We start from the raw sequence: 26,392 nt of genomic DNA, 5'->3' as shown, positions 1-26,392 counted from the left end.
CTTCTGCAGGTACAGGGAAGCTTCAGCGTGTACAAGGTACCATGAATTCTCTTCAGTACCAGGAGATATTGGATGAAAATGTGATGCAGTCCGTCACACACCTGAGGCTTGGGAGACGTTGGACCTTTCAACAGGACAATGATCCCAAGCATACCTCCAAGTCCACTAGAGCATGGTTGCAGAGGAAAGGCTGGAACATTTTGGAGTGGCCATCGCAGTCACCAGACTTAAATCCGATTGAGAACCTCTGGTGGGACTTAAAGAAAGCAGTTGCAGTGCGCAAGCCTAAGAATTTGACTGAACTGGAGGCTTTTGCCCATGAAGAATGGGCGAAGATACCCGTAGATCGCTGCAAGACACTTGTGTCAAGCTATGCTTCACGTTTAAAAGCTGTTATAACTGTAAAAGGATGTTGTACTAAGTACTAAGATTGAATGTCACTTGGGGGTTGAATAAAAACTAATAATGATGTGAGCACAGAAAAGACATTTGTGGTTATTTCATTATAAACTTAAGGTTATATTTCTCTGACCTACAAGTGCCTCTTTCATGTAAATGTAAGCAAGATGACTGAATGATCAAAATCAATGTCAAAATGGCCAAAACATTCAATTTCAGTGGGGGTTGAATAATTTTGAACACAACTGTACTTAAGTTACTCTAATCACTGCCATACAGTGTACCTTTATTGCAAGAATTTCACCAAACTGCTAACATTTTGTTACCTTATAGACAACCTTTCCTCTTTGAAGCACGTAAAGTCTTTCTGGAAGTGCTGCATATTTAGAGCTGCTCAAGTTTTCCATCGTGTCCAAAACCACTGGACATAAGGGATGCTCTTTTAATAGGACTTGTGCAGCCCGGACACGATCTTGGAGAGTTCTGTGACTTTGGATAACAATATTGTTCTTGAAGGCCCACTTGTCTGAAAGAAGCAGCAAGATTAGGCTAATGACATACGTAGCATCTGTTCATAGTGATATTAATTAGTACAAGCTACAATGTGGCATATTCCCTGATCAGGATTCCACCTGTTCCATTCTATCTCTATTTTCTACTTCTTAAATTTCCAATAGACAGATAACATTCTGAAATTTTGTATTTTTTAAAAGCTTTTGTTTTTAGGGGGTTCTTCGTCTTCAAGCCTATTGATACCAATTCGGGGGGGTGGGATACCATTTTGGCATTCATTGACTGAACACTGGAAATTCAGGCAATGATTCTCCAGGATTAGAGAATGTTAAGCACTATTAGAGTACAAAGTTCTTAGTGAGTATTAAGCAAGGGATTGTATTTAATCCAAAATTGGTTTCATTTATAAAAGGGAGCATTTAATTCTTTCTTTTAAAAACCATTCATTTCAATTTCCCACATTGCGGTTAGAAGGATATAAATGTCAGAAACTGATTAATACTTCTTTCTGCTAAATTAACACCATATTTTAGAGTACAGTAGTTTATATTTTAGATGTTCTACACAGATAACAGCAACCAGGTTTTACCTGAGGCGTGGGCTTCTTCAACATAAATCACAAGGAAATCTGCTACAGATTTGAAGTCTTCAACAAGCCTCTTCAACTCGCCAAATTTGAACATAAATGAAGGTCAGGTACAGCTTCCAAATGTTAGAACCAAAGGCCTGTTTTCTGGAAGAGACATAAAGTATTATTAGGATCACAGCTTTTTAGTGAAGTCTGGCAAATCTCCTTCCACATAGGTACCTAAAACTGTACTGTCAGAGATTGAAATTTTAAAACTTAAAGCTCAGTTAAGATTTTAGTTAAAGGGTCTAAAAAACCTAATTTGTTTTGGATTAACATTTGCAGACCATGTTTTTAATTCACTAAGTCAACCATTAGGCCAGTATCCTGTGAGGGATTTGCATGCAGACATTCTGTTGCACAACTGGTTGTATGACTTGTTGCACAGTCACAAAACAAGCGATTTGTCAGAAAGTGTAACCGCTTGCATAAATTTAGTTGCATCTTTCAGTTGGCATGCACAGAAATCCCCAAGAGGATAATGGCCAATGTTATTAATTAGTTTTAAAGGAAATTCGTGAATAAAATGGCACATTACTGTGTGCATAACAAAAAGGCCTGTGACACCTTTAAAGCTGACGTTTATTTCAGTGTGAGAATTGACAATGTGTACTTGGACATACAAAGCTTATGAAAAAAACTAGTCTTAAAGGTTGTACAAAAATTTCTCTTTTGCTTCAACAAATTAACAAAGCCATTGGCTAGATTTATGTTGATGTGAGGTTCATGGATTACAATCCACTGGTGGCACAAGTTTAGCACAGACTAAAACAGCAACATCTTTGTTACTTTGTTTGACTTTGTTCCACCAGTGGCATTTTGTTTTGTTCTAATTCAGATTTACTCCTTTCGTATTTGTCTTCCCTAACCTGACACTTTCTAGATGCCACGGACTACAAATTGTACCATGTACGTAATTCTTATAGCATGGATCTACAGACTGTTCAATCAATCAACTTTGTTGCTGATCTGCATCTTTCTCCCCCTATCCTGCAACACTCTTATTGTTCATGCATCATTCAAACTGTAGGTTGTTTTCCTGTAACAAAAAAAAGTTAATAAATAATTATTTCTTTAGTCTGATAAGAAGACATTAATTCAGTACAGCAATAAGTGCCTGCAAAGAGCAGTTGGTAAATCAAGAATGGACAATTCTTAATCAAGAATATTGAAGAACTTTGAGTGTTTGCTTAATATTTTTCTGCATCCCCACCCACTTTAAAACAGTGGCTTCTGGTTAAAAGTAGAAATTAAATATAAATTAAATATGACAGTAAGTCATATTGAGATGTCCAAATCCCTGTCTTGTCCAGTTATACTGGATCAATTTCAGCCTGTGATGTCTGATGACATGGAGAAGGTGCTTGCATACTCTAAGGCTACCACATCCTGGCCAATCCTTTCTGACTTTCAAAATTGTCCAGGGTGGTGACGGTGGAATGGTCCACCCAGATCATGAACAGTTCCTTGCGGGAGGGATATATGTCCTCCTGCCTGAAGGAGACAATGATCTGACCCATTATTTAAAAAGCCAATCTAGCAACAGATTACTTAAACAGCTATTGTCCTGTCTCCAATATACTGTTCATGGGCAAATTGATCAGTTGCAAACATTCCTGGAAGACACTGATAGACCTGATTCATTTCAATCAGGGTTCAGGCCATATTTTGTTGCCACCATATTTGGAGCTAGTTTGGTATCCTTTAGATACAGATGGTATTATTGGGTTGGGATTTTCTTTTTTCTGTTTGTTGTTTTAATTTATGTTTTGCTATTTAGTTAATTAGTTAGTTTATATACCACCCCGTTTGTGCAGGTGCACTATTCTGTATAAATTAAAATGTATATTAACAAATTAAAATGTATATTAAACAGACAATAAACAAGATTAAAACAGCATAAAAACCAATGGCACCATAGATAATGTTTAAAACATTTGTATTGTTGTAAGCCACCCAGAGTAGTGCTTTGCCATTAGATGGACACAATGGAAAACAAACAAACAAATATCATCATGCAAAGAAGGAGAGAGATTAAGAATAATCTTATGTCCCTTGCATTAATAGGATTCTGTTTCTATAAATTGTGTGATAAATGTTTCACATTCTGTCAGCCTCATTTATCTGTCTAAGCTCCTGATTACATCATAAAATACCTCAGGATTTGTTCCGCTTATAAAATGGGTGAATTCGAAGCATTTATTTTGCTGCCTTCATGACACAAGTGCTGATTCGAATCCATCCAGCACTTTTTTGCTGACAAAGCAACTTTTTTCTCTCCTGCCTGAAGGCCTCTCCTTTTTTCTTGCCAGAAGGATTCTAAAGAGCTTGTTTTTTGGGCGGTTATGTATAAAGATGGAGGATGTGTCTGTAAAGGAGGAGGAGAGGGCAGAACAGAAGAAGAACCAGTCTCAAAAAGAGAGAGAGGGAGCGCGAGAGAGGGGGGCAATGAAAGACAGCGGAGATTGTGGTGTGTGTGTGTGTGTGTGAGAGAGAGAGGGGGGGGGGGAGAGAGAGAGGAATAAGGGAGGACAGAGGAAAAGAGCCACCACAACACTCGGGGTCTTTGCCACCTTTATTATGTAGGAAGGCACCTAACCAACCTCTTCATCTCCTGCATGCACATGCCGCTGGGCTGTATTGATAGTGTGCACATGTGTGTTTTTGTCTGAGGGGAGTGTGGGTGTGAAAGATAGTGGAGCGGGTGTCATTAAGTGTAGGGGTGGATCACTATGAGGAAGAAGCAGAGAGAGGGGTTTGTGGAACACTGGTATGAAAGGAAAGAGGTGTCAGATATGGAGGCCAGCTGAGGTTGGAGTGGGGAGAGGCAGAAAAAGAGAAGTAGGGGGAGAAAAGTGCTTGGAGTTGGCCATGTGTTGAATTTTTGGTGTAGGAGATTAACTTCCAATTCAATTTGAAAGCTCAGTGTGAGCACTGATTACAATTTCAGACATAATAAAGGCTGTGAATCAAATTGCAGCAAAGTCAAATCATTCTATTTTAGCTTTCCAATGTAGCCGCACCCAACATGGCTCTCTTCTGCTTCTTTCTCACCCTTCCTTGTCATGGCTGTAGAGATATTCTGATTCCCAGCTATTGCTGCAGAGTCAGTAGTTTCATGCTACAGCTAAGGGGGTTTAAAACAAAAAAGCTTCCCACTCACTGGCCATGACTCAGACTCATTCCCATGCTTTTACCGCTGGAGATTCGTTTTAGTTTTAACTAAAATGATTAAAGCTATAAAAGTTGGGGGCAAATATTGTACCCAGTCCTGAAATCAATGTGTTCTTATTTTCTTCACAGTATCACACTTGTCACAACTGCCTATGAAATATCTTACATTGCATATTTAGCAGGATGACTACATGAATATATCTTTAAATATATAAGGTCTGTTTTGAGTGTTTATGCATGTGTTCCCATTTAAGAACTGTCTCTCTGTGTGTTTTAAAGATAGCAGTTTTACTTATTAAAAAGTGCAGTTTAATGATTTAAGAAAATGTTTGAAAAGACAGTTTGTGTTGATTTCTCCTGGCAAAAGCTTTAGACTGCCTGGAGCTACAGGAAACTCTACCTCTTACCTGTCTGTGCCTTTTGATGCTTCTTTTCCCAGATATATTGTGAAAAGACCTAAAGTTTAGATGGCAATCCTTTATATATTTATCATGTTGAACACATTGGTGCTGAGAACATCAACATACTGTTGCTTCCTTTCAGACTCTTAAAAGTTTGCCCCTTTGCCTTCCTTATAGACCTAGCTAGGAGTAGATAATTATGTGAGAAAGCAACATGAATATGTTTGGTCATCTCTGCCCAAATCATTCATACGAAGAAGAAACATTGACCACCTCCTCACAATTTTATAGTGAATTATTTAAACGGTTTGTAACCAATTGTTGGATCAGACCCACTCCCAACTACAATATGATGCAACATCACAATGAGCTACTATTCCAGAAGGAGACGATGTTTTAAAGTGGTCGTCCAAATCACAGTTATTTTAACAGATAGCTAATCCCTCAAAAATTCATACCATAGTTTTTACTTGCCTTGCATGAAGTCCAGGATGTGATGAATCTTTCCTCCAAAATCGACTACAGGGGTGTTGGGAGCAGGGCAACCTTGAAACGCTTCATCTTCCAGCCTTCTCCACTTGACTTTCAAGACAAAGAGTAAGTATTGCAAGCTGAAGAAGCTTGGACCCCAGTTTTCATAGACAAAATTAGGGTTTGTCCCTATGCCGCTCTTCTCCCCTTGTTTCAAGATATATCTTTTTATTGTATCTGGGAACAAGATCATAAGAATTTTACCAACAGCAGTACATAGACACACTTGCAAAAGAATCCAGGCTTTTTGTACAAATCTTCTGATTTTAAACATCTTGGCAGAATGAGAATCTCCTACATTCTGCAAAACAGAACTCCAGCAGTGAGGTTAGATACAAAACAGAGAGAGGCAGGACAGGTTAATAAATTACAGTAATAGGCATGGTTAGTTACTACATACAGCTACGTGACCTCTGCTATTGGTTCATAAAAGGGCGTAAACTGTGGCCAGTTGTTTACTCTGAAATAATCTTAAACCCATCAACAGAAAGTTACTGTAAATGAAATAGTTAATCATTTTCAATATATCAGACTTATGTTATCTGTTCTGGGATCAGAATCCAGAGGAATCTTTGCTGCAGATAAGCTGCGCAAGGTTTCTACTGTGTACTGCTTCATACTTTGACATCATCTATGAAAGAAAATCCAAGTAAATTAAGTTCGACATGCCATGCCATCAGGTATTCAGTATTGTAATCTTATTGGTTTCATGCTATCTTTCCATGAACACAAACAGGACATATATAGGATTTCCTTTATGTCTCTATAAAAGCTGTGCAAAGTGAACTGGACTCACAATGACTTGGTCATGACTAAGTTAGGATCTGAATCCAAATTCAGGAGTCATCCAACTCTACAATACCATCCAGTGATTTTTATGATAAGCTTTTATGCAGCATCACATTTCTGGCTCATAATGTGATCTGAGTTGGTCACTGGGGTGTTTGATATAAAAATAAAATTGCTTGTGTTTGAAATTTTTAAAACTGAAATAATCTTTAAATAATCTGCCACAGACAAAATAACACTACATGGTTTGTTTCTCCATTTATAAGATGACAAGGATGCAGTTGATAAACAACAATAGTTTCATTGCTTAGAAATTTGTTTATTAGTACACTTAAAGTAAAACATGTTCAGTTTCATTTTTAAAGACTTGAACCATGTTAATTATATCACTTATTACCAGATAAGCTTTTACAGTTTAAAAATAATACAGATTTATTTAGAATATTAAGAAACTGAGACAAACCAAAATTTTAGAAGATTATTACACTGAACTTTGCATGAAGGAAGAGACAGAGAAGGAGAGGGAAGTATGACAACATTTTCCAGTGTATTCACATATATAGTATATGTGTTAGTTTTGGTGTGTTGACACACTTAAGGGGTTTCTTCAATGTTGGATGATGGGGGAGGGGATACTGAATATCTGGCAGTTCTAAAATGATGATGTTCATCATCATCCTTTGGTGAGCTGGAAGAGACAATCCTACCAATGGCCACCAGAGGGGGAAATTGAAACCTACACTCTTGACATGTTTGCAGGATATTGTGAACTTACTTTTAAGAAAGAGATCTGCCATGGACATCTGCCATGATTTCTGGAACCTTCACATGTTTTTTTGCTGCACCCTTCACAGTGCAGTGCTGCACAGCCTGCTGAAGACTTGTAGGGATTGAAAGCTGGCATTTTTTGTTTGTTGCCGTTTTAAGTGGTCTGAATAAAGGTCTCTCCTACCCTTGCTTTTAGATTATGCAAAAACCATACAGCTTTTTTAATTTTGAATTTTTTTAAGAGATACTAATAAAGTCAAGTTGAAGAGGGCTTTTCTTTCATTATGAAATGCTTATTTTTTGCATTTAGATTCCTATTTTAAATATACAACTTTGGCCCTTGTGAAAAGACTCCTGCAGATGCCCATACTAGCTTATATTATACATGAAGCAAAATAAACACTGTTCTTGAAATAAATATTTAGAAATACACAGAAGAATAGTATTTCCAATCAGTTTTATTTGATGACAAATGGTATGTACGTTACGCAAAAAAATTAAGAAATAATAAATCAGATGCAGCAAAATCTTCAGGTGAAATTGGCTCCACTTAATTGAATCCTATTTTCCTTTTGCTTCGACAGAGCAGAATTTCAACTAAAGTCCATTACAGGTTAGTTATGCTGTTTTCACATACTGTGAGTTCAGGATGTTTCACTGATACTTCCTTCCTTCAGATCTTTTGGTTTGGGAAAGCTCCAATAAAGCAATATTGCAGATGAAGACAGATGTATCTGGGTGGGTGGGGGACGAAAAGTCAAGTAGTTAGTATTTAAAAGGTACAAACAGATAAAGAAGAATGCACCAGATTCTGCAACATGAAGAGGAATCTTGCAGGTTGTCTGCTGAGGATGGCCCACCGATAGTGGAGGGGCTGAGCAATAGATGGAGCTACTACTCTTTCCTCTCTTAATTCCCCTCTCATTCTGTCTCCCCATTTTCCCTCCCTCATCAGTACTACTTGGGGAGGAAGAGACTAATCTTGCTGAAGGATGTTTGCTAAACAGTGCACAAAATTCAGGTTCTGTATCTGCTCTACCTAGTCTACACCATTTGTCTGGATTTTTAAAACGTAGAGAGGATTCCATACATGTCCCTATGTATTTTCCTAATACAGTTTTGATTTGGATCTCTAGGGCTCTCGGATTTTTTTCTATGTCTTGAAGTGATTGACCAAATCAATGAACTGCACTGTTCTTAAACCCTAGAACCATTAGGAATGGAAAACAGGTTTCTCTTGTACCATACTAGTGGCATTCAGCAGATCTGTGCACTTACATTTGCATTATATTTGAAGTCTCTGTTGTACCAAGAACACAGCCTTTCCAGATCTTTTGGCACAGAGTAGTCTCCATGGATTAGATGACCTCTCTTTGTGCATGGTGTACATTATACATATAAAGAAACACTGCAGTACAATGGCCTTCACTATGCATGTACATGGATTGCTATTCTGATTGATACCCTATTAATACTTAATATGAGCCACTGTATATTGCTTTCTGCAAAGTCCCCTTAAGGAAATTAAGACCACATCCTATTCAATTTCTGCTTTAATTTTATTAAGTCATTATCTTAAAAATATTATGCAGGGTATTCCTACCATCAGATATAATGAGGTAGTCCTTTCAAGTAGCAGATGCTACAGTTGAGACGTGGAAAGCTTTATAAGGTGCTGAAGAACACTGTTGTGTCCACTGCTGCAGCTAAACTATAAGCATAAACTAGCCTGCTGCCCTCAAGTACTATGGAAGACACAGCCCCAATGCCTTTGTTGAATATAAAACTGCCAGCTCTCTTTATTTCTGCAAATGGAATCTGGAGTAGCATTCTTATCTTTGCCCTAGGTAGTAATAAATCCTGTGCTAGGCCTGATATTATGTCTTAATAAAAAATCATAGTCTAATTCTGTACAGAATCATTAAGCTTCTGCTGTGCTGTCCCTGGAGCCTGTCTCTGATCCAGGTTTTCCTGGCAAGTTCTTACCCAAGACAGCATTCTGTACCACAGGCTTTTCAAGAACAGGAAGAGATGTAGGAGGCCCTTTGCTGGCACATTCACAGAGCTACCAAAACTGATCCAAGCTCCTAATGCTGGTGCTGTCTTGCTAGGGCTTTCCACTTAGAAAAAAGCAAATAGGACAATTGTTCAGCAACCTTGTACTTGTCAGGTACAAGGAGACAAATATGACACTGCTGGACAATTTGTGGAGGATGCCAGTACAGCTGTAGTAGCCCTGTGAGAAACAGCAGGGATGTGAGTGGAATTAGTACTCAATCTGCAATTAATTACAATTCCGAAAACACACCAAAAATTGTTTTTAAAAAATCGGTAAAATCTTACCAGTTATCAAGCCTTTGTTCCATTATGTGGAAGTACAGTAGGAGGTATATCCAGTTCCGGAGCATCAAAAAAGTAGGCCTACATTACCGGGGAGTAAAGGAGGAGAATGGGGTTTTTTTGCAAGTGAGCCTCCTATACACCCTGTACTTTTAAAAACGTAATATGTTGGTTATGTGAGTAAGAAGAAGAAGATAATGCAACAATAAGCTTTAATAAACCTATGTTCTGTATTGATTGACACAGTATTTATATGAAGCATCATACAGTATCTCGGAAAACCAGTAATAGGAAGACACAGAACAAATTAGAACATGGTTGCGGTAATTATCTGAAAGTTGTTAAAAATAAAATGCAGCAGAATAAGCCAAGCGTGCTTGCAGCATAGGATTTAATTAACCTAGCACATCACTTTTGCACCCTGAGCCTGTATTGGGTGCTGAACCTCTGAAAAAGCTGTTAAGTTAATGAGTAATAGATTTCTTGCACCAAGTCAGATAATCTCTCTCAGTATTTTAACAGCAATGTGATTATATGTTTTTGCTGTGAAATTTCCAATTGTTCCCTATTAAAAAAAGTCTTGGCATCTGTAGATCAAGTCACTTAGGTCAAGTGATCAAAGAAAAACTGTATGCAAAAGGGAAACAGAATTGTCATACCAAGCAACCAACAGCAAGCAAGGCATTGAGAAGCACAACTGTCACAACAGTAGCCACGGCAATTCTTCGGTTGTCATCTCTAACAGCGGGCCAAAATGTCATCACTAAAACAGATCCTGAAAGACACAGAGCAAATACCACCAAAACCCATCTGAGGGCTTTCTGTGGAATAATCCACAAAATCTGTAATTAAAAAGAAAGGAAATGAAGTCGTCATTGCCAGTTCTCACCAAGTACAATTTTATGGCAATACAGTATTACGTTTGGTTTGTACAGGAACCCCATATCTGAATGGGATCAGTTCCAAGCCCCCAGTGGAGGCCCAAAACCATGGATAATAGCAAACCCTACACATAGTATGGTCTCTGCCCCCTCTAGTGGCCAGTTTTTATAACTACATCATGAAAATATGTATTTCTGGGTTTTTTCTTTTAAAATTTTCAAGACATGGATAAATGTAACCACAGATACCGATCCCATGGATAAGGGGGTCCTAATGTACTGTATCAATAACTAACACCCAGAATTAAGACAATAAATAAATCCTTTTAAAAACATAGTGTCTCTAACTCAATTTGTAAAGCCAAATTCAAAGGGCAAAATCTGATGGTGCATATGTAGCCTTTCATTTATGCAACTGTACTTCTATCCTTTCCATCTTCTAGCCCTGCCCCACATCTGATACAGAGTGTTCTAGCTTTCTAAGACACATTTTGACTTTTCCAAACTATAGACTAAGTAATTATGAATGCTAGACTCCACAGTTTGGGATAATCCTCCAAATCAAATTGTAATAACCTCAATGACATTTTTTTAATATTTAGTATGCCACACTTGACATAATATAATCTTTTCAGGCTCACATACAAAATGTCAAAAGGCTGTATTGGTCTGTTTATTTTAGATATTCCCCTCACTCAGCACTTGCTCTTCATGAATATGCCAAAAAATTATTTACACTGTACTTACCGCAGTTGGAATATAAATGAAGAGTGAATAGCCATAAACGCACACAATCTCAAGAAATGAGTAGGAGACAATGTTCACAACTTTATTGTTTCTCCACATGAGGAATCCCCAGAGAGCTAGAGGAACTAGCCAAGCATAAGCATAGATGGCGGTTGCAGCTATGGATACTGTGAAAGAGATGCCAGTTAGTGCAAAGAATCACACCACTTTCATCAGTCTGTCACATCACAGAAATGGCCACCTCACAAGATACAAACAGATCTGTTCTTTTTCTTTATGAGGCGTCTGAACAGGATGCAGTTAGTTACTGTGGCTATTTTTGTGCCTACAGCTTTAAACTATTGTTGCAAGCTATTGTTTGTTATATACGAAATGCATCATAAGATTTCTCAGTCTGACCATTTCCGACACACTTTGAGTAAAAAAAAAAAAAGAACTGGCACAGTCATTAGACACAGTGATGCAGTGACTTTTGGCAGCAGATTCTAGGGGACAGTGAGTGGTGGCAAAGGGTTGGATTACACTCTTAACCTGCATGGAATGAGAGTCAGAGGGAGCCATTTTCTCTATGATTATAAGAACATCCAAAAAATGGCTGAAGCAAAACACCTTGGGCCAATACTGGTGAATAGATTTTTAATATAACTATACGAACCTTTTTGGAAATCAGGCACGTAATGAAAAGCAGGTTTCCCCACATGGATGAAGAATTTTGAGAGATTACCACTGATAGCAATGACAAAGACCAATGTGGCACAAATCCAAAATGGACCTTAATGGGAACAAAAGTGAAAGATAAATTATCCTGATTATTCCATTTGGTGTAAAAGTAGAAAAATATTTTTATGATAATATGTACTTACCATAAAGATCTGGATTACTTCGAATGTACAGTCTCACAAAATTTTTTCCTGGTACTGGAAAAACAGAACCTTTAATTCGGTCCAAAACCTATTAAAAGTAATACAGGACATTTGATTGAGATTTTAATTAAAAGTGCTAAATACCTTTTGATTATAAGAATGTAGTATTCAATGGCTAAAATCCTGTTGCTTAGCACAGTAAATCACACTAGAGTAGACCCAGTGAACTAATGGGGATTTAGTAAGAACTCCTGTTCAATTGATTCAAATGGGCCTAGTCTAATTGTAAGTTACTGTGCTAAAGCAAGTCACTTAAAGTAGGTTGATTTGAATCAATGGAACTTGCAGAGGACTCCCTAAATTCCCCATTGATTCAATGGGTCTATTCTAGTGTGATTTACTATGCTAAGTAAAAGTATTCTGGTCAATGTTGTCACTTGTTTGATAAACCAAGGTTTAAGAGCTTGGAAACATACAATGTGCCCATACACTCCTTCCTCTTTCACCCCAAGCTCAGGAAAACTAACTTAGTATACCTAACCACAGTTTTCCATAATATCTGAACTGTGAAATTATGTTTTAAGTGTTCCCTTCTAACTAGAAATAAAATCAGGATTAGATATTTCTTCATATCCAGATTTGCAGAACCCTTTAAATCACAAGTTTCCATATAGAAAACTGTGGTTGAGGAAACCTACCATTCCTCTTAAGCAGAAGTTGACAGGAGAATAAGAAAGAAGCATCAGTAGATATTTATTTCTAGAAGAGTAAGAAACAGTTTCTCTGACCAAGGCTATTATGGTTGAACTGGTCACTGATTGTGTTATGTTTTTCTGAATATAACAATCTCCTTTGCTACAATTCTGTGAATGGCCTCCTAACGCTCCTGCTATCCCACTTATGTACAGTGGTGCCCCGCATAGCGACGATAATCCGTTCCAGAAAAATCGTCACTATGTGGATTCGTTGCTATGCGGAACAAAAAAGCCCATAGGAATGCATTAAAACACGTTTAATAATAATAATAATAATAATAATAATAATATAATTTATTGTCATTGTAAGTATATACACAGTATACCATACAACGAAATTAATGCGTTCCTATGGGCAAAAAACTCACCGTTTAGCGAAAATCCTCCACACGGCCGCCATTTTCGCTGCCCGGTAAGCGAGGAATGGGCGCAAAAACACAGCAGGTGGCCATTTTAATTACCCAGCGGCCATTTTGGAAACACCGATCAGCTGTTCTAAAAACATCGCTATGCGAAAATCGGTAAGCGAAACAGTTTACCGATCATCGCAAAGCGATTTTTTAATATCTAAATCAGTGGTTCTTAACGTGGGCGATAATGCCCCCCAGGGGGCGATTTCATTTTTTAGGGGGGCGGTAGAACGAAAAGGGGCAGCATGGGGGCGCTGGAGCAGAAGGGGGCGGTAGGGGGGCGCTGGAGCAAGCCAAACCTGTGAAGATGGCTGCAGCCTTTTTACAGTGTGCATAAATATATATTTTCCTACAATTTTAATTTAGTTTCAGACTTTTTGTCTTGAAATTTTTAGTTCCTGCATTTGTTTTTATGCCCTTTTTATATTTCATCTTGCGTCTTAAAATTCACTTGCAACTAAATCATTAAATGTTACTTTTTGGGGGGCATTTCATTTTCTTGGAATTTAATTTTGTTTTCAGGGGTCATTGGATTTAAGTGTCTTAAATAAATAAATAAATAAATAAATAAATAAATAAATAAATAAATAAATAAATAAATAAATAAATAAATAAAAGATATCATCACTGCGGGGAGGGGGGTGATGATAACTTCCTCAATGGCTCAAGGGGGCGTTTTTTTCAAAAAGGTTAAGAACCACTGATCTAAATCATCGTAATGCGATCGCTTTTGCAACTGCAAAAACTTAATCGCTATGCGGATTTGCCGTTAAACGGGGCACCCATTAAGCAAGGCACCACTGTATTACTAAACAACTCTCCCCATTATTTTTCTACTAAAACAGCCATTTGAAAAACTAGATTGGAATAGTTTGATGACAGAAGCGCATATAGCAAGACAGACAAGTCAACTGAGATGGTAATGATGGTGTAAAGGTTATTCAATCTGGACAACAATTTATATAGTTGTACACAAAACCAGAATATCAAATATCAAATAAATTGTAATAGAAACAAGAAGCAGTTAGAAGCACAAACATGTTGAACATGCATTCACACCTCACACTGAACATGTAAAGACACAGAGAAAAGCAACAGACCTAAATCACACTTTTCAAAAGAAATGGCCCATTTCCATCTTTCCATATAGGACCACATCATCAACAGGGCAACCTACCACCAGTTATATCTTGGAGAGCCCCCCCTGCTTTTATGGGCTTCTCAAGATACACAAGGAAGGAGCTCCCCTCAGACTCACTGACAGCAGCATAAACTTGGTAGCATACAACATTGCTAAATACCTGGCCATCCTAGCACCATTGGTTGGGCACACGGATCATCACATTCACAACTCAGAGGAGTTTGTGTCCAAGGTCAGGGAACTGAAACTAAATACTGATGAAACCATGGTGTCCTTTGATGTCACATCTCTCTCTCTTAACCAACATTCCCACCCCCAATGCCCTAACAACTGTAAAAAGGAGACAAGAAGAAGACAACACCTTCTCTATCAGAAGCATCCTCAACCCGGACCAGATAGGCCTGCTCCTGGACCTGTGTCTTGAGCACCACTTATTTCACCTACAGAGGGGACTTTTACAGACAGAAACATGCCTGTGCCATGGGTTCCCTGGTGTTGCCCATGGTTGCCAACTTATACATACATGGAATAAGTGGAAAAGGCACTAAACATATTCCAGGGGATGACTCTGATTGGATTAGTTCAGGTATGTGGATGACACCTGGGTGAAGATCAAGATTCAGGAAGTACAGGCCTTCACAGACCACATAAACAAATATCAAGTTCACCAGGGAAGACACCAAAGACAACCACCTGGCTTTCCTGGACTGTACAGTCATCATAGGATCCAATGGTAGCTTAGGAATAGAAATCTACAGAAAACCTACACACACCGATCAATACCTGCTGTTTGACTCTCATCACCCATTGTAACACAAACTAGGGGTCATCAAGACGCTGAACCACAAAGCAAGAAACATCCCCACCTCCACAGAAGCCAAGAAGAAGGAAGATGGACATCTGAGGACAGCCCTTAAGGCCTGTGGATATCCAAAATCGACCTTTCACAAGGCAATGTCTCGACCCAGCAGGAGAGTGGAACAGTCTGAGACCCAGAGCTGATGGAAGAACCTGGTCCTTCCTTACATGACGGGTGTGTCTGAAAAGCTCAAAAGGATTTTTGGTAAATACCACAAATCCATGCACTTCAGACCCACAAACACACTAAGGCAGGGACTCATCCCCTCAAAAGACCAAACACTAAAACAAAACAGGAGCAATATAGTATATACGGTCCAATGCAAAGAGGAGTGTTCAGAGGTATAAATTGGAGAAACCAAACAGCCACCAAACAGGAGAATGGTCCAGCACAGGAGGGGCAACAGCTCAAGACCACAATCATCAGTGTTCCTTCATTTGAAGGACAAAGGACACTCATTTGATGACCAAGATGTACTCATTTTGGACCGAGAAGATAGGTGGTTTCAGAGAGAGGTCACAGAGGCCATAGATGTGCATACAGAAAATCCCTCTCTCAGCAGGGATGGAGGCCTCAGACACAATCTGTCTCCTACTTATCATGCTGCCCTTTCATCTGTCCCCAGAAATATCAGGACCACATCCACCAGAAAGACCACTGTTAACGACCCATGACAATGGGTGGAGAAGGACTGCAGAGGTGGGATTTTCACTCACCCTCCCATCCATTGTCCATCTAACGAGTCTACTCAGACCAGGGGGAAGTGAAAACAACGGGGAGGATATATCATGAGTCTCCTACCAACTCTCCTCAAACTGAAGAAGCTACTTGGGTGAGTAGCGAAATGTTTCAGCTTAATACAGAAGAAGTCCAGTTGCCATGACTCAACTTTCAGGTAACCTCACTTGGATGACAGAGAATCTTCACAGACATACACAGGTTGAGAAACACTATACTGTACAGTGTTTCCCAACCTGTGGGTCATGATCCCCAAGAGGTTGCAAAGTGTTTTCTGTGTGTGTCACATATTGCCTTATTTCCAACACCTTTCAGAGTTGGATATTAAAGTTAGTGTGCATGTGTGTGCATAAGAAACAGGCCCTTCGGGCAGGGGGAGGAAACCTCTACTTTCCGAGAAGGGATGGCTTTACCCTATTAAAAATTCATTTTTATGCAAATATGGCAGGGGGATGCAGGTTGCTTGGCTATTACAAAAGGCGGTACGACTCAAAAACGTTGGGAATCACTGATCGTGTAAAGGTACAAGTACAGTGGTACCTCGCAAGATGATTACCCCTCAAATTGACGAATCCGCATGATGACAAGGTTTTGCGACGGCCATTTTGCTTTGCAAAACAGTTATTCCTATGGGGGAATTTTGATGGATGACAATTTGGTCCGTGCTTCGTGGACCATTTTTTTGCAAGACGACAATTTTTACAGCTGATCATCCACTTTGCAAAATGGCTTCCCTGGGGCGATCTTCACAAAACGGGTGTTTTCAGGCCCGTTTTTCCCAAGACAGCGATTTTAAACAGCGGATCGGCGCTTCGCAAAGCGGCTTCCCTATGGGCAATTTTCGCTGGGCGATGACAATTTTTCCCCATTGGAACGCATTAAACGGGTTTCAATGCATTCCAATGGGGAAATGCTTTTCACAAGACAATGTTTTCACAAGACAGCGATTTCAATGGCACAAATTAAAATCGTCTTGCGGGGCACCACTGTAAAGGGAAGCAGTATGATGGACTCTAAATAATACTGTTCATACTGCTAATTGAACAACGTGTTGGAACCATTTTGCAACAAAACAAAGAAACGATCTAAATGTAAAGCATAATCTAAAGATCACTGAATAAGTGCCATTGGCAGATTACAAACCTGGTAGGTATCAACATCAAAAAAAGTTTGGTAGTACTCAAATGTCCAAAATGGAGCACTTTTCTTCTGTCCAGCAAGCAACTGGAAGATATAATTTTAAAAGATGAAAAGAAATGCAGAGTAGCTAAATATCAGCATGCCTTTTTATATAAAAACTGAAAACAATTTTTATTATAGTTGGAAATGATACTTTAACTCTGAAGTGGAATTTTTAGCAAGATTTATACCATGTAGTCTATCATCTGGTGACACCCTGTTAATTCTTAAAGCTATTCTTATTACAACCATGTGCACTTTTCTCCCCTTGGCTTTAGCCAAAGCTCAGACAATCTGGGATCATCTGCTTTTGGTCAAGGAATTAGATTCGCCTTGTTCTGTAGATACAGTGGTGCCTCAATTTACGAAATTAATCTGTATTGGAACTGTGGTTGCATCTCGAAATTTGTGTAAGTCGAATCACCATTTCCCATAGGAATGCACTAGAAACCATTTAATCCGTTCCGGCTGTTTTTTTGTTCTTATGCAGAGGTGCTGTCCTTAAGTCGAAGCATTAGCTCCCATAAGAACTAATGTAAAGCTGGTTAATCTGTACTCTATCACTAGGGGGACATGGTGGCACTGCGGGTTAAACCGCTGAAGCCGCTGTGCTGCAAGGTCAGAAGACCTGCAGTTGTAAGATCAAATCCACGCAACGGAGTGAGCCCCTGTCGCTTGTCCCAGCTCCCGCCAACCTAGCAGTTCGAAAGCATGCAAAATGCAAAAATGCAAGTACAGTGGTGCCTCGCATAGCGAGGTTAATCCGTTCCGGATTAACCTTCGCTATGCTGAAGCATCGTTGAACGGGGCAGGGATTTCAATTGGAACGCATTAAACATGGTTTAATGCGTTCCAAATGAGCCAAATACTCACCGTTCAACGAAGCTTTCTAATGGCCGGCAGCCATTTTCGCGCCCTCGCCTAGCTTAACGAGGGCGCGAAAACGCTGCGCGGCCATTTTAGGCCATTTCCCGGCTTCCGGCGGCCATTTTGGCCGCCGAACAGCTGATCAGCGGGGGTCGTTTTGCGAAGATCGGTAAGCGAAACGCTTACCGGTCTTCGCAAAGCGAATTTTTCCCTATAGGAAAAACGTTGTGCGATCGCATTAGCGATCCGAAAAAACGGATCGCTATGCGATTTAATCGTTATACGGTGCGCTCGTTAAGCGAGGCACCACTGTAGATAAATAGGTACCACCTCGGTGGGAAGGTAAATGGCATTCCGTGTCTAGTCACGCTGACCATGTGACCACGGAGGATTGTCTGCGGACAAACGCTAACTCTATGGGTTGGAAACGGAGATGAGCGCCGCTGCCTAGAGTTGGACACGACTGGACAAAATTGTCAGGGGGAACCTTTACCTTTACTTTACCTTTACCACTAGGGGGAGAATTTTTCTTCTTTTGACCTAAGATGATCTTAGGTCAAAAAAAAAAAAAGGCAGGAAAGGAGGGAGGGGGGAGGGAACACTTCTAAACTGAACACTTTTAAAAACAAGCACCTTTTAAACAAAACCCAAGCACCTTTTAGGTTAAAAAAGGGCAGGAGAACACCTTCTAAACAGAAGACCTTTTAACCAAGCACCTTTGAGTCTACAGTAAACTCCATTTTCAAGCCTGGCTGCATTAGCAAGCACCACAGCCCCTCACAGAATATTTTCTGATTTTAAGAAAAAAAGGCCGTGGAGTCTAAACTGCATTATACAGCCTGCCTGCATCAACAACCAACTATTATTAAGCAAACAGATCCCCAAAGGAAAAAAAAAAGACTTTGGAGTCACATTTTAAATCCACACATTTTAAAACAACAGAGAGGCTGCCTAGAGTGGTCCTGTGTTGGCTAGATAGGCGGGATATTAAATAAATAAATAAACAAATAAACAAATAAACAAATAAACAAATATATATATATATATATATATATATATATATATATATATATATATATATATATATATATATATATATATATATATATATAAATAAATAAATATATATATATATATATATATATACATACACAAATCCTAGAAGCCACAGAATGCAAAAATAAATAAATAAATTTTACATTTTAAAATTACAGTCTAATTTTCACATTTAATTTTAATTTTATGTTACAGTATACTTTTCACATTTTAAACCCACACTGCAAGACCCATCAGGGCACAGAAACATAACCCCCACCTAGCCCTACCCCTCACCAAGCTGCAAAAAAACCCTGTACAGTACAGTAAATACTGTACAGTATATGTACTCACCCACAACAGGCAGTCTCTTTGTTTAAAAAAAGTCAACAATCCAAAAATCAATTTTTTAAAAAAAGCCAAAAAATACAGTCTATACAGTACAGTACCAGGCAGTACCAAGCAGTACCAGGTAGTCTGAAGACTCTCTCCCTATTCACTTTCTAACTGCTGGGATGAGCGAGGTAGCAGACACACAGCCTCTTCGTTGGCCAACGGTCAACTGAAAATTCAAATTTCATGCTTTCCCCTCCTCCCCTGCATTTTTTTTCGTAACTCGAAGCTCCGGCCACAAGTCAAAGCAATATTTTGTGGCCAGAGCTTTTCGTATCTCGAATTTTTTGCAACTAGGGACGTTCGCAAGTCGAGGCACCACTGTATTTCTGAAATGATGCATCCTTTTATCACTGACTATCATTTAGATATACTTTCCTCTAATCGGTATTCCTACGGAGGGCTGGGTAGCTGTATCTCCCCTCAGTTTGCTCTCTGTAGGATTTCACACCAGGCAGGAAAAAAACAGATCAAAGAAGAAATATTGCAGGATCTAGAAAGAAAATCTCCTTTCTGTTGTTGAAAGGTTTATATGAACTTTGTACTGCTATAAATAGGTCTACAAACAACTAATGTAGAACAATTATTTGGCTACAATCCTAAAATTATTACAGTACTTCTCTTCAGTTTGTTTACATTTAAGTAATGGTTCACATTTAACTGCTGCAATTTGTATGCTAGAAATCTGTGATTACAACAAGTACAAAAGCAATTTTGCATGCCAGCTCAGTGCTAACAGCTGACATGTAACCAATCCAACAATTTATATCCAAAGCTGTCGTATCCCATTCATCATAGAATCTTTTCCACTTCTATAGGTAGGAACTCACAGAACTCTAGCCTTTGGTACCAGATTTCTTGGATCATATAACTTTTTTTTCCTGCCTGGTAGTCTGACCAGATGAAAACTACTCCATGTTTTCAATTTCCTGCAGATGTTACACTGAACAGCCTCTCTTGCCATTTCCATACAACGTGTTAAATACTGAGTAACACTGTGAGACAGAATTCTTGAATTATTATCTGACCTCAGTTTTATCTGAAGCATCAGTCCCCAATAGCTCATCATCTTCTTCTCTTGTAGAATCTTGCAGATGTCCATGCTTTTTCTTTGGTTTCTCAGTAGGTTCATCAATGCTTATTGTGACAGCATCTGGATTCGCTGCCAGCAAGTTGGCTGCGTCATCAAATTCTGAAAAAGCAAATTTTGCATCCCAAAGATTTGATTTTTACATTAATGTTATCTATCCCTGTATATACTGCTGCATGGAATTAGCAGGGATTCCATATCATGTTTTCTAAAATTTATACATTTTTAAAATAAACAAGTAAAATCATGCTGAATTAAGAATCATTTCTCCATTCAGGCAAGCCATGTCTTTTCATTAAACTGAGCATTACGAAACTTGGGGGAAAGCAGAATAGTAAGTAATTCATCATGGCAAGATATTCTAATCATGGGAGATGGGTTAAGTTTGAAAATGGTGACTTGAAAGCGTGGAGCCAGCTCCATGCCACTGCAGGGCCACATGCTTTGATTAGAAAGCAACAAGAGGATAGTTTGTTCAATGCTTGCAAATCATTTTATCTACAGAAAGGGAGATAAGTGACTGGGGATGGATATTTTAAATCAATGGAGGTGCATTCTCCAAGTATGTAGCCACCATTTTGGACTTCAGTAATTGTAGTTCTTGTAGCTAAGGCAGGAGTCCCAGACCACTAGCAAGTAGGGCCACCCTTTTTCTCTTTGCTTTCTTGACAACTCCTTCTTTGTCTCCTCTTCCCTTTTACGAGGGGGTGCTGATAAGTATTGAGCCTTTCCCAGAAAAAATTGAGCTAGGAAGCTGTAACTGCCACACTATTCTACATATTCCCTCAGGGAGTCAATGCACTTGCAACGGTCTGTCCTGCAGCTTCTTAAGTCCCTGCAAATAAAATTCTTCCGACTGCTGGTGTAACCTCTCATTTGCAGCATTAGTTGCCTCCAGAACACTCCCTAATCGTTGTCCCTTTAGGTGTTTTTTGAGTTTGGGGAACAGATAATAGTCAGAAGGAGCCAGGTCGGGAGAATAGGGTGAATGGGGCATCACTTGAAAGCTTAAGGACATCAGTTTTGTCATTGTTTCACCTGCAGTGTGTGATGAGGCGTTGCCATGCAACAGGATGACACCTTTGGAGAGCTTTCCTCAACGTTTTTCCTTGATGTTTTCTCTCAACGTCATCAATAAAGCACAGTAATATTTTGTATTAATGGCTGAACCCTGTTGGAGGTAGTCCACCAACAGAACTCCCTTCTTATTCCCCCAAAATGTTGCCATTTGCTTCTGCACCAACCTTTGCACTTGGAACTTCTTTGGTCTGAGGGAACCACTGTGCCTCCATTCCTTAAACTGTTTCTTTGTCTCAGGATCATAACAGTAGATCCATGTCTCATCACCAGTTACCAGTGTGCTCAAGAAATCTGACTCATTTCTTGCAAAATGTTCCAAAACACCCACCAATGACTCCACACGTTTCCTCTTTTGTTCGGTTGTCAAAAATTTGGGGATCCACTTTGCTGCCAGCTTTCTCATTTCCAAGTCATTGTGGATAATGGCACCAACTCTCTCACATGATATTCTCAGATATATAGCAATACTTTTGGCTGATATTCGGCAGTCCTCCATGATCATGTTGTGGATGGCTTTCACATTTGCAGGCACAAAGACAGAAACAGGCCTTCCACTGGGTTTCTCACTTTCAACACTGATGGCCAGTTTTAAAATTGACAACCCAACGTTTAACTGTTGCATATGAAGGCCCACTGTCACCCATAGTTTGTGACATTTCATCCTGGATCTGCTTTGCATCTTTCCCTTGGAGAAACTTGATTATGGTCTTGTGCTCTTCTACATTGAACTTTTCTGGAGGTGCTGCCATGTTCACTTTGGACCTGAACATGAAAGTTAAGTTAAAATAATAGGTAGTTGATTTTCGCACCATTGAATACAGACAAATTGGCCAATACCCCCTGCAATTTATAGCTTCCTAGCTCAATTTTTTCTGGGAAAGGCTCAATACTTATCAGCACCCCCTCGTATCTAGCAGGCTGGGAAAGGGACACACCACTCTTGCCAGAGTTTACTCAGGATGCTTTCTTAAGAAAAAGGAGTGAAATATGCACACCACTCTCAGCTTTCTGGGAAAAGAGCAGGATAAAAACATATCTATATTTTTAAAAGGATAATGTTCCTTTTAAAAGGAAGCGCAAAAAGGTAGTGCAAAAATCAACTACCTAACATTTAAGCAATGTTGCAATACTTAGGAACATTGTTTAAAAAAAGAACAGAAATTGGCACTAATATAACACTTTGTGCACTACGAATCAGATATAAATTACCAAACCAGAATTAAACTCAGCGAACAGAGAAACCACAGACGGAAGCATAATTTTATAAGTAACCTTGAAACTTTAGGTCATCCACAGCTGCCATTCATGCACCAATTCTGTTGAGGTAATTGAGAAGAGGAAAAACAGCTGAAAAATATCAAAAAAAAATAGGTACAGTGTGAAATGTCAAAATGCTAATTTTATTCCCGTATTGCTGAAACTGACTTCCAGAGTTCTGGAAGCTATGTAGACCTATTCTGTAAATCTATCTGAAAAATGCTTCAAACAGATTTCCGACAAGATTAGTCTTCTTCATTCAGATGCATGCCAGCAAAAAAGATAAAAGCAAGAACACAAGAGCTGAGATCCTGTTGCTCTGTTTACACATGCAGAAAGCAAAACAGTTTAATATTAAGTCAATTCAGGCTAGCAAAGCCTGCTGAGCACACACTGAGCTAATGGGCTGAGAATCCTAGTGCTGACTCATTAAATGTCAGCTAGAATTGACTGAACATTTGTTGTTTCCACATGCAAAAGAAAGCAGCAGGGTTTCAGCTGCTGCCTTCTGCAGAACATGGAGCAATTTTGTGAGTAAATCCAACTGGTTCAGATGGTCTCCACAAAGGAAGAGCAGGAAACCCTTCCTTACTGCAACATCCAGTAGCAGAACTGACCGGGGGGGGGGGGAGGCTATCTTTACAATTATTATGTTGCACTATAACTAAAAAAAATCCCCTTCATGGATTGCTGCCTTGTCATGGCGAAGGGGCTTGAGTAATTCAGAGAAGCTATGGGCTATGCTGTGCAGGGACACCCAAGATGGACAGGTCATAGTGGAGAGTTTTGATTAACACGATCCACCTGGAGCAGGAACTGGAAGCCACTCCAGTATCTTTGCCAAGAAAACCTCATGAACAGAAACAAAAGGCTAAAAGATAGGATGCTGGAAGATTAGCCCCTCAGGTCGGAAGGTGTCCAACATGCTACTGAGAAAGAGCGGATGACAAGTACAAGTAGCTCCAGAAGATGGAGAAGCTCTATACAGTCAGCAAAAACAAGACCTGGAGCTGATGATGCCTCTGATCATCAGCTTCTTATAGCAAAATTCAAGCTTAAACAGATGTAAGTAGGAAAAACCACTGGGCCACTCAGGTATAATCTAAACCAAATCCCCTATGAGTACACAGTGGAAATGAAGAACAGATTTAAGGAACTAGATTTGGTGGAGAGAGTGCCTGAAGAACTATGGATGGAGGCTCGTAACATTGTACAGGAGGCAGCAACAAAAACCATCCCAAAGAAAAGGAAATGCAAGAAAGCAAAGTGGCTGTCCAATGAGGCCTTACGAATAGCAGAGAAGAGAAGGGAAACAAAATGCAAGGAAGATAGGGATAGTTACAGAAAATTGAATGCTGACTTCCAAAGAATGGCAAGGAGAGACAAGAGGGCCTTCTTAAACGAACAGTGCAAAGAAATAGAAGAAAATAATAGAAAAAGAAAAACCAGAGATCTGTTCAAGAAAATTGGATATTAGACAAACCTTTTGTGCAAAGATGGACATGATAAAGAACAAAAATGGTAGAGACCTTACAGAAGCAGAAGACATCAAGAAGAGGTGGCAAGAATAGACAGAGGAATAATACCAGAAAGATCTGGATGTCCCAGATAACCACATAATGTGGTTGCCGACCTTGAGCCAGACATCCTGGAGAGTGAAGTCAAGTTGGCCTTAAAAAGCATGGCTAACAACAAGGCCAGTGGAGGTGATGACATTCCAGTCGAACTATTTAAAATCTTAAAAGATGATGCTGTTAAGGTGCTACACTCAATATGCCAGCAAGTTTGTAAAGCTCAGCAGTGGCCAGAGCACTGGAAAAGATCAGTCTACATCCCAATCCCAAAGAAGGGCAGTGCCAAAGAATGCTCCAACTACTGTACAATTACACTCATTTCACATGCTAGCAAGGTTATGCTCAAAATCCTACAAACTAGGCTTCAGCAGTATGTGGACCAAGAACTCCCAGAAGTGCAAGTTGGATTTTGAAGGGGCAGTGGAACTTGAGACCAAATTGCTAACATGCACTGGATTATGGAGAAAGCCAGAGAGTTCCAGAAAAATGTCTACTTCTGCTTCATTGACTACACAAAAGCCTTTTTGACTGTGTGGATCACAACAAACTATGGCAAGTTCTTCAAGCCAGAATTAAGATGGCCGGAAAAAATATCAACAACCTCCGATATGCAGATGATACCACTCTGATGGCAGAAAGTGAGGAGGAATTAAAGAACCTCTTAATGAGGGTGAAAGAGGAGAGCACAAAAAATAGTCTGAAGCTCAACATCAAAAAAACTAAGATCATGGCCACTGGTCCCATCACCTCCTGGCAAATAGAAGGGGGAGATATGGAGGCAGTGACAGATTTTACTTTCTTGGGCTCCATGATCACTGCAGATGGTGACAGCAGCTACGAAATTAAAAGACACCTGCTTCTTGGGAGGAAAGCCATGAAAAAACCTAGTCAGCATCTTAAAAAGCAGAGACCTCACCTTGCTGGCAAAGGTCCGCAAAGTCAGAGCTATGGTTTTTCCTGTAGTGATGTATGGAAGTGAGAGCTGCACCATAAAGAAGGCTGGCCCCCAAAGAATTGATGCTTTTGAATGTGGTGCTGGACTGCAAAGAGAACAAACCTTTCCATTTGCAGGAAATCAAACCTGAGTGCTGACTGGAAGGACAGATCCTGAAACTCAGGCTCCAATACTTTGGCCATCTCATGAGAAGAGAAGACTCCCTGGAAAAGACCCTGATGTTAGGAAAGTGTGAGGACAAGAGGAGAAGGGGACGACAGAGGACGAGATGGTTGGACAGTGTCATCGAAGCAACCAACATGAATTTGACACAATTCCGGGAGGCAGTAGAAGCCAGGAGGGCCTGGCGTGCTCTGGTCCACGAGGTCACGAAGAGCCAGACACGACTTAACGACAAAAAAAAAAAAAAAAAAAAAAAAAAAAAAAAAAAAAAGCATATTACGGAGAACCCGATCTGTATCAATAGAGACCGAGTCCAACCCTTTTAACAAACAGACTGACTGGTTTACAACACGCGTCAACGTCCTTGCCTTCACAGATATTGTATACGGATGATAGCCCTACTAAAGCTTTGCTAATATTGTTTAAAGGAGACATCTCCGCGCCAAGGCATCGGGAAGGGGGAAAGGATTTCCCCACCCCATTACGCATTTCCCTCTCTCCTTTCTCTTCACGTACGAAGCCTCCAAACCCAGGCCACTCTCTAGTCCCCATCCACCCCACAAGGCGGCGCCATTACTACCTGCAAGTTGCAAAGGAACGATGAGAAACGTCGCGTCAGAAAAGTCTTGTGTTGCCGGAAGCTTTACGAATGGCGCGCCCTTCCCCCCCGGCGGTCTCCCTTAAAGTGACAAGAGAGATTCCCGTTTAAGTCCTGTTGTATTACAAATCAACCTGCGCAGGCTGTGCCTTGCCTCATCCGCTCCTTTTTAAAGAGACAGGCAGCGATATTTCTTGGCCGCCCCGCGTGCACGCGCCGAGAGAACGCGCGACCCGTGGCGTAAACTGCATTAGGGACGCAAAAG

General features: G+C 39.8%; 2 protein-coding genes across 6 annotated transcripts in view; both read right to left on the bottom strand.

Moving 5' to 3' along the window:
- DIO1 (iodothyronine deiodinase 1) overlaps window positions 1–7,694 on the bottom strand; it is a 10,942-nt gene extending 3,248 nt beyond the window's left edge. Inside the window, exons 1-3 of the mRNA XM_020799641.3 lie at window positions 5,590–7,694; window positions 1,502–1,645; window positions 726–925 (exon numbers count right to left, since the gene is read on the bottom strand). Coding sequence (XP_020655300.2) covers window positions 726–925; window positions 1,502–1,645; window positions 5,590–5,920 — 675 coding nt within the window. The 5' untranslated portion in view covers window positions 5,921–7,694. The remainder of the gene's footprint in view (window positions 1–725; window positions 926–1,501; window positions 1,646–5,589) is intronic.
- YIPF1 (Yip1 domain family member 1) lies at window positions 7,644–26,392 on the bottom strand. 5 transcript variants are annotated; one of them, XM_020799640.3, is made up of 10 exons: window positions 26,110–26,392; window positions 22,854–22,897; window positions 20,440–20,603; window positions 17,081–17,161; window positions 12,035–12,122; window positions 11,827–11,943; window positions 11,172–11,338; window positions 10,203–10,385; window positions 9,547–9,624; window positions 7,644–7,937 (listed from the first exon to the last, which is right to left on the bottom strand). In XM_020799640.3, the coding sequence occupies exons 2-9, from the start codon at window positions 22,882–22,884 to the stop codon at window positions 9,553–9,555; spliced, it is 903 nt and encodes a 300-aa protein (XP_020655299.2). In that variant the 5' UTR covers window positions 22,885–22,897; window positions 26,110–26,392; the 3' UTR covers window positions 7,644–7,937; window positions 9,547–9,552. The 5 variants fall into 5 exon arrangements, with proteins under 5 accessions (XP_020655299.2, XP_020655296.2, XP_078249023.1 ...); XM_020799637.3 differs by having other exon boundaries at window positions 22,854–22,928; window positions 26,110–26,369; XM_078392897.1 differs by lacking the exon at window positions 26,110–26,392 and adding an exon at window positions 26,007–26,050 and having other exon boundaries at window positions 22,854–22,928.

This window comes from Pogona vitticeps, chromosome 4, assembly GCF_051106095.1.
Source record: "Pogona vitticeps strain Pit_001003342236 chromosome 4, PviZW2.1, whole genome shotgun sequence".
Taxonomy (NCBI): Eukaryota; Metazoa; Chordata; class Lepidosauria; order Squamata; family Agamidae; genus Pogona; species Pogona vitticeps.
This window is presented reverse-complemented; position numbering and strand designations above follow the sequence as displayed.

Bases quoted from the DNA above. Each gene is read 5' to 3' on its own strand.
- YIPF1 (XM_020799640.3), bottom strand. From the start codon at position 22,884: ATGGCAGCTGTGGATGACCTAAAGTTTCAAG. The intron at 12,123-17,080 runs GTTTGTAATCTG...TACTTTTAATAG, and splicing joins TTGATGTTGATACCTACCAG to GTTTTGGACCGAATTAAAGG. The intron at 9,625-10,202 runs GTATGACAATTC...CCGGTAATGTAG, and splicing joins TGCTTGCTGTTGGTTGCTTG to GCCTACTTTTTTGATGCTCC.